We start from the raw sequence: 7,500 nt of genomic DNA on the forward strand, positions 1-7,500 counted from the left end.
ATATGTTTCCTTGACAAAAACTAATTAAAAATTCAGTCTTTGAACTATAAACAACAATCTGCATTGTCAAGGCTTGTTCAGATGAACGAAGATGACTGTGATACAAATGACGACATGATCAGACTACGTTGAACACCTGATGTGTAATTTAAACATCTGGCCCTCCCAATTTTAAACATTAACAGCACGAACGCAAACATACACACACACACACAAACATACAGAACACACATTAAGAAACAAGTACAACATATGTGGCTCACACAAGTCTAAAATAAAATAGATTAAAAAAATCTCACATATTAAAGTATGTTATGTTAGCAAGTATATGTTATGCAGTATACAATAAACTTGTGTCCACACAGATGTTTGCATCATTTTAAGACACATGTTGACAGTCAGAGTTGAACATATGTGTGCAAAACACTTGTCATTAGTGCTGCCAACATGTTAGCAACAAAAGCAAGGCGTGTTGAGTGTCATCAACATGACTGCTGGTGTCTCAAACAAGCTGACTTGTTCGTTGTTGTTGCACACATGTTGGCAACATTCAAGACCGCGTGTGGACACGTCACATGTATGTAGCAAAACAGATTGCAACATATGTTGAAAATGAAAGACAAAAAAAAAAAAATACATTAAGTTCCCATGTTAAGAAAACAAGGTACTTCAGGTCCTGTTGTATTGTATACTGCAAAACATTACTTAACTATACTGTCGATGTATAAATACATCACAAAACGTCCATGGTTATTTGGTGTCACAATACACGAAATTTTGTCAACTGTTGTGGATTCGTTAAAAAAAATTGATTATGATCATTTTCTTTCAGATTCATAGAGGAACTGTCTTTTCGTAAATCTAATAATGAAACAAAGATGTTAAAGAATTTATTAATAAATCAAGTAAAGTTAAAGGACGCTAATTCTGAGAGAAAAGGTTTTTTAGTAATTCATTTAATCCTGTCGGAAAGTTATCAATGATACAAAGAGGCTATGTAGTTTGTCGAAATAAATTCGTATTTATGAAAGAAAAGAATTGAAATCGAAGTGTAGAATCTATAGCAATATATATATATATATATATATATATATATATATATATAAAAATATATGTATCTATATAATAATATATAATAAATAATTAAATAAATAAAAGAAAATTTTCTTTGTTTAGCGTTACCCACAAGAGATGACAACTTCGTAGTCCCGTGTACGTTGCTTTCTCAAGAGCAACACACGACGTACAGCCGGATTTCTAAAATTCACCGACAACCATCTAGTATTCCCCAGTGTGAGGGCATTACGCTGACAAATTACCATAGGCTTAAACGAAAATATATGAAGCGAAACTTCGACATCGCAAATATCGACCTTATATCTTCTAAGTATAGGGTTGACAATCGCTCACTCTAAACATACATGACCCACTGAGTGTTTTTTAAATAAAATTTCACTTTAACTTATCAGTTATCAGGCATATCTGCAACATGATAAGAAGACACGACCACGACGCCATCTTTCGAGAGGAAATTATACTACATGGGTGTAAACGAAATTAGAAATTCGGTTGTACAGTTTCAGGTTACAGAGCATAGCTCTGCCATTAGCATACCACATAAACAGCATACCACATAAATAGCATAACACATAAATATGTCATCGCCTCCCTTTTCATTCTTGGCATGTACGCATACCTGAACACATACATACATACACATGTGCACATAAGTCTCATACAGGGAATATACATTTCTCTTTAAATCACACAAATTTACAATCTAGATGTAACCGTACACATAAGACAAGAGCACATAGATGTAAACGACGTCACTATATACTAGAAATAGGCACTTCTAGAAAACTAGCATTTATTGTTGCACACACACACACACACACACACACACACACACACACACACACATAAATCAGTCCAAAATCCTGGCATGGAGATGCAGAAACATTACTCTAATAAACACATCATACTAAACATTTAAATGATTATTAAGATACGTGAATAAATAAAGTACATATAAGAAATAGATAAATAAATCGGTGAATATTCAAAATATATAAATAATGATTTAAAAAAACGGAGGTAAAGGAAACATTGACGCCAATAAAACAACAATGATAATAATAATAATAATAATAATAGTAATAATAATAACAATAATAATAATAATAACAATAATAATAATATAAAACATAATAAGAAATAAATATGGATGAATTGCTAAATAATTAGGTCAACCACGACCATAGACGCAAGCAATTCATCTCGTAAAAATCATCTGTGTATATAACATACATTCTGTGTTTAGACACTTTCTGTTAACAGAGTAAACAATGCTTACAAAAGTGTGCAGAGTGGATAGCATGTATTCCAAATACACTATTTATCCGTGAGTGAAATTTGTTTACGAACATGTGTCAGTTATACAACGCATAGAACGTTGATCAGAAAGTATTAGGGTATATGTACATACATGTGTGTGTGTGTGTGTGTGTGTGTGTGTGTGTGTGTGTGTGTGTTCATCTTTTCAATTACATTAATTCACTTTAATTCCATGTCATCACGGTCGAGACTGACAAGGAGCTCGATGGAAGCACATTTACGGAAACTGATACATGGTCAGGCTAAGGACTCGAACCCAGCTCAGACGTAACAAGTGAACAGTGACTTAGCCCACTGCGATATAACCAAAGAAATACTACATTAGACAGCTACATTTAATTTCCTACACAACCTTCCAAGCCTTCTATGAAATCCAAAGCCTATAGACATTTAATGAAATTAGTAACTGACGAAGGGGCAACGAGCTGTTACTTCCCTCTCCCCTCTTTACCTCGTCCAATCGTCTTAATTTAGTTTTGATACACAAAGCTTGAGGTGGTGGCACACTAGGCATTTCTCACTAGCATGCTACTTGCTTTTGCTAGTTGAACTGTGTAGAAATGACTTCGGTTACAATATTCTAGACTTCCGTAAGAACATCTCAACCTTTCTAGTTTGTCATTTGACTACTCATTTGGTAATTTTGAAAAACAAAAGATCGTAACCGAAAAGCAACTAGCACGGTAGCCTAGTGTGCCGCCACATTTATGCGTTGGCTATCCCAAGAAATTACTTTTTAATGCTTTATTACTTTTACTAAAATACTTCAAATGCTATAATTATAATGTATGTACGAGCATGTGTATATATATAAACACACACAAACACACACACACATATATATATTATATATATATATATATATATATATATATATATATATATATATATGGTATACACACATGTTTACACATATATATTGACTTTGTTTACACACAAATCGACACAGGCTCCTACAATCGAACAAAACACGTTTCCTTCCTGTGCACAATCTACGCCATCCCCCCTCCCCCTCCCCCACCCCCTCCCAGCTCCCACTGGGCCTCAGGTAAACGAGGAGGAGACTACCAAAGGGCGTAGTCTTGGCAATCCGCCAACCGGCCACTCCCGGCCGCTGCTGCACATGTGTACAACTGCACGACAGCACGGCAGCTGTGCCCAGTCGTTCGTGTTCATCGTCAGGGCATAACTACCGAAACAGAGGCTTGAGAAAGATCGAAAAGGACGCGTTGGACATCCGCGGTGATGATGTCGGAGACTTGGACCCGAGGAGAGGCGTTTTAGTAAACATTTACTCGTGCATTTGACACGTTCCTAAGTGTCCGCACGCGCGTAAGTGGTTGCTACCACACGTGCGTGCCTTGGCACGTGATCAACACGTGTCACCTCACGCAATCCCCATCCCCCGAGTACCCATCTAGAAGCATCAGAATTGGTAGCACCTCTCGTATTCAGCCTCAATGGATCAATACAGGATGACCGGGCTATCCTCTTGGGAGGACGATACTGACCTTGCAGTTGTATGGTCAGAAGTGCACATAGTTTTTGACGTCTTGCGGTTATGAAACCAGTATCGTTAATTCGATCCTACTTAACAAGGCATTGGAATGCAGCTGTATTCTCTGGGATGGCGAGTACAATAAATTCATATAACTGCCGGGTTTAAGTACGAATATGGAGGATGTAATTTCGTCTAGAACAATAGTGACCACCCGTCTGAGCATCTCTACGGAGCACAGACACAAAGGCCGTAATTGCACCGCGTGTACATGCATACAAACACACACGAACACACCTATTGTGTGTGCGTGTATGTATGTGTGTATTCACCTCGGATCTGCTGCAGCCTCTTTTCGAGACAGCCAGACACCACCCTACGGCAGTGAGCTCAGAGCTCATTATTAGCAGATTTCTGGGTAGGTCTGAGACCACTCACACTCCACACACCGGGAATGCAAGGTCACAGCTCCTTGACTAACGTCCCGTACCTACTCGCTGCTAGGTGAACAGGGGTTACACGTGAAAGGAGACAAACCCAACTTGTCTCCGCCCGGCCGGGGAATCGAACCCCGGTTCTCCGGCTTGTGAGGCCAGTGCCTTACCAATCCGCCACCGTGTGTGTGTGTGTGTGTGTGTGTGTGTGTGTGTGTGTGTGCATGTGTGTGTACGCGCGCGTACAGTTAACTCGTTGTAATCCGTCCTTGACCTCGATTAACTCGGCGTTGTCCTCTCCATAGTTTGACCTAATCCTTTCCTGTGACCTTTGACCTAGCACACAACAAAGGATATTCCATAAACACGAATCCTTGACCTTTCCAAACAGGTCACTCTTTCTCCTGACTGCCGATAAATGAATTTAATCGAACCCAGACTGATTTCCGCTTTCCCTAACGTGTAGTGCACAACCTCTTTGTATTTCTGTCGCCAAATGATATTTTTCTTAACGTGTGACGCCCTCTTCGGTAACCAGAAATCTCTCTTCCGTTCCTGATGGTCCTTGCCCTCTGTATTCTATCTGCCGCCAGGGTATTTTATTCATTTCCGTGACTACGTGCCTACGCCGGGAGACGCCTAGCTTAGGCGAGCTCGTTTGTTGTATGTGTTTGGATAGCATGGATACGGTGCCTCGAAGTTTCCAGAGCATTTCGTATGATGGTTTTCCCTTAGGCTGATTAAAATCGCCAGCCGGCAGCTGGAATAAGCTATTAATCGCCAAAGCGGAAGCTCGAATGAACGACTAGAGTGAAACGCACCGCAACGGTCAAGCCTTCGACTAGGAACATCTCCCCCTCTTCGGCCCTCCTTACAGACCACAAATGTTTGCTTAAAGCAAGAACACCATCTGGAAATGATTCAAAAGCCAACGATCCTTTCACCAGCTGTGTGATAGCCCATCTAAATAAAAATTATGTAGCGCTGGCAAGATTAGAATTGACGGCGTACATTTTCACACAAAGTTCGATTGTTGACAGTCTTCGCCACCTGATGATGTCGGTTTTTCAGACGAAATAAATCATCTGAAGAAAGGTTAAAAATAGTTAAAAACGACAACGTGCCGAGAGGATTAAACTTTTTAAGTAAAATCCCTTTAAACTTTAAGAGGCTTTGCCTTTGCCTGAGATCTTAACTTTTACAAAACTGTCCTTTCTACGCCTCGTTTGTTTACGAATGATGTTGTGTTTTGTAGACGTCAGAAACGCCTTTGACATGATCACGTGCATTATTTTTTTTGTTTACAACGTATGAAACTTATGCAAATAATCATATATTTCGTTATTAAGTCATTTTCATATCTCCATACACAATGGCTTTCTTATTATTATTTTTTTTGTAACTGTATTAACCCAACAACAATTATTATAGATGTATTTGGGCAGATAGGATTGATACTTTACATCATTTAGCGATAAATCTGAGAATTTCAATAGAACAAATCGTAATCAATTTGCCATCTACCGCTTCCAATACCTCTCCACCACCGCAGCACCTTTGCCTGGGGTGTTATGTTTCACTACATAGCCCACACCTACAGACCAATCTGTGACTTCAAGTTAAGTTTTATAAACGTTAAAATATTGAGTATTTATAACTTTTAATCAACTACAATTTTTCTCTAACATGGCCACAGGAATAACAATTTCTACATACTTCCAATTTGTAAGAATATATGTGTGTGTGTGTATTCACCTTGGTCTTTGGATCACGTGCTGGACTCGTGATCGACAGCTATTTCCCTCCCGGAAGAGAGCTCAGAGCTCGTATGACCGATCTATGGGTAATGCTACGTGTGTGTGTGTGTGTGTGTGTGTGTGTGTGTGTGTGTGTGTGTGTGTGTGTGTGTGTGTGTGTGTGTGTGTGTGTGTGTGTGTGTGTGTGATTCCTGGGTTTATCTTTCCATCTACCACCAACACAATACAAACCAACCTAATCCCTTTAATCCCTTCGACTAGGAACATCTCCCCTTCTCCGGCCCAGTGAAATGGTCATCATATTTCATTCTGGTCAGAGCGAAATTTAATTCTTTTTTATAATGAGCGGGTGATCACCCTCCCCACCACCTCACCCTCACCCTCCAGCACAATTACGTAAACATATTTCAGTCTATCCTTCAATAGAAGACTCTATTCAGTGCGGAAGACTGTTGCGTAAATCTAATATTTTGACGAGAATAAATGTGCATTAAATTTAGCGAGCAAATTCCCTGAAACACGAAATATTCGTTTCAATTTACTTTGGAAGATCAAATATGTAATTCATCTAGAGTTAACATTACTTCTGCTCGTATATAAATACTTTGCGTTGTGACATGTAATTCTTCGGACATTTGCTCGTGAACCATGATAAGATCTACGCAAATAGATCTTTCATTGCATTTAGAATAATAAAATCTTATATGAAAATATTTCCAAGAGTTGTGTATATACATTTATATATTAAACATTCACAAACAAAAATATATATGCAACATTCATTCACATACGTTTATAGTTTACTTACATTAAAAACGAGTTTAAATAAAAAATATATAATAGATGGAAAAGTTCACAGAAAGGGAAGAGTGTAATTAAATATCTTAAATGTTCACGTCTATGCTAAACGTTTAGAAGGAAACGATTACCCACAAAAAAATACACCCATATTACAAACACATGTCAACGTCACAACAAAAACAATAAACACAAATTAAACTGACATAACCACATACGACGACACATACCTACACACACATAAAAAAGACGTCACAGGCACTCTGCATTCTTTCCCCTGCGTACATGCGTTCACATATCGATGCAAAGCACTCGCACAAATACGCACATGTACGTACGCACACACGTCAGAGGCGATGACTTTCTACGGAGCACGCACGCACGCACGCACTCAAACGCACCTTCAGAATCAACCATGGCACAACCATCACCACACCAACGTGTGCATCAGTAGGAAAATCCAAACCACGGCTGAGATGAGACGCATAACATGAAAAATGCAGAGCCACAAATGCTGTCGACCGAGGTTTTCGAAGTTGACAAGGCGGTATTCGTCACCGTACACATACACACACACGCCCTCTTCACTTCCTCCTCCTCGTCATTTCTTGCTCAA

The 7,500-nt window shown here is 38.9% G+C and overlaps 1 protein-coding gene across 4 annotated transcripts in view; it reads right to left on the minus strand.

Annotated features, from left to right (window-relative positions):
- LOC143035072 (ras-GEF domain-containing family member 1B-like) overlaps nt 1–7,500 on the minus strand; it is a 333,289-nt gene that overhangs the window by 132,747 nt on the left and 193,042 nt on the right. Inside the window, exon 1 of one of the 4 annotated variants that reach the window (XM_076201576.1) lies at nt 7,286–7,500. This exon is cut by the window's right edge and continues 178 nt beyond it. The exons of the other annotated variants lie outside the window; for them this stretch is intronic. Coding sequence (XP_076057691.1) covers nt 7,286–7,301 — 16 coding nt within the window. The 5' untranslated portion in view covers nt 7,302–7,500. The remainder of the gene's footprint in view (nt 1–7,285) is intronic. 4 annotated transcript variants of the gene reach the window in all.

Source organism: Oratosquilla oratoria, chromosome 18 (genome assembly GCF_046742065.1).
Source record: "Oratosquilla oratoria isolate Oo_2021 chromosome 18, ASM4674206v1, whole genome shotgun sequence".
Classification (NCBI taxonomy): Eukaryota; Metazoa; Arthropoda; class Malacostraca; order Stomatopoda; family Squillidae; genus Oratosquilla; species Oratosquilla oratoria.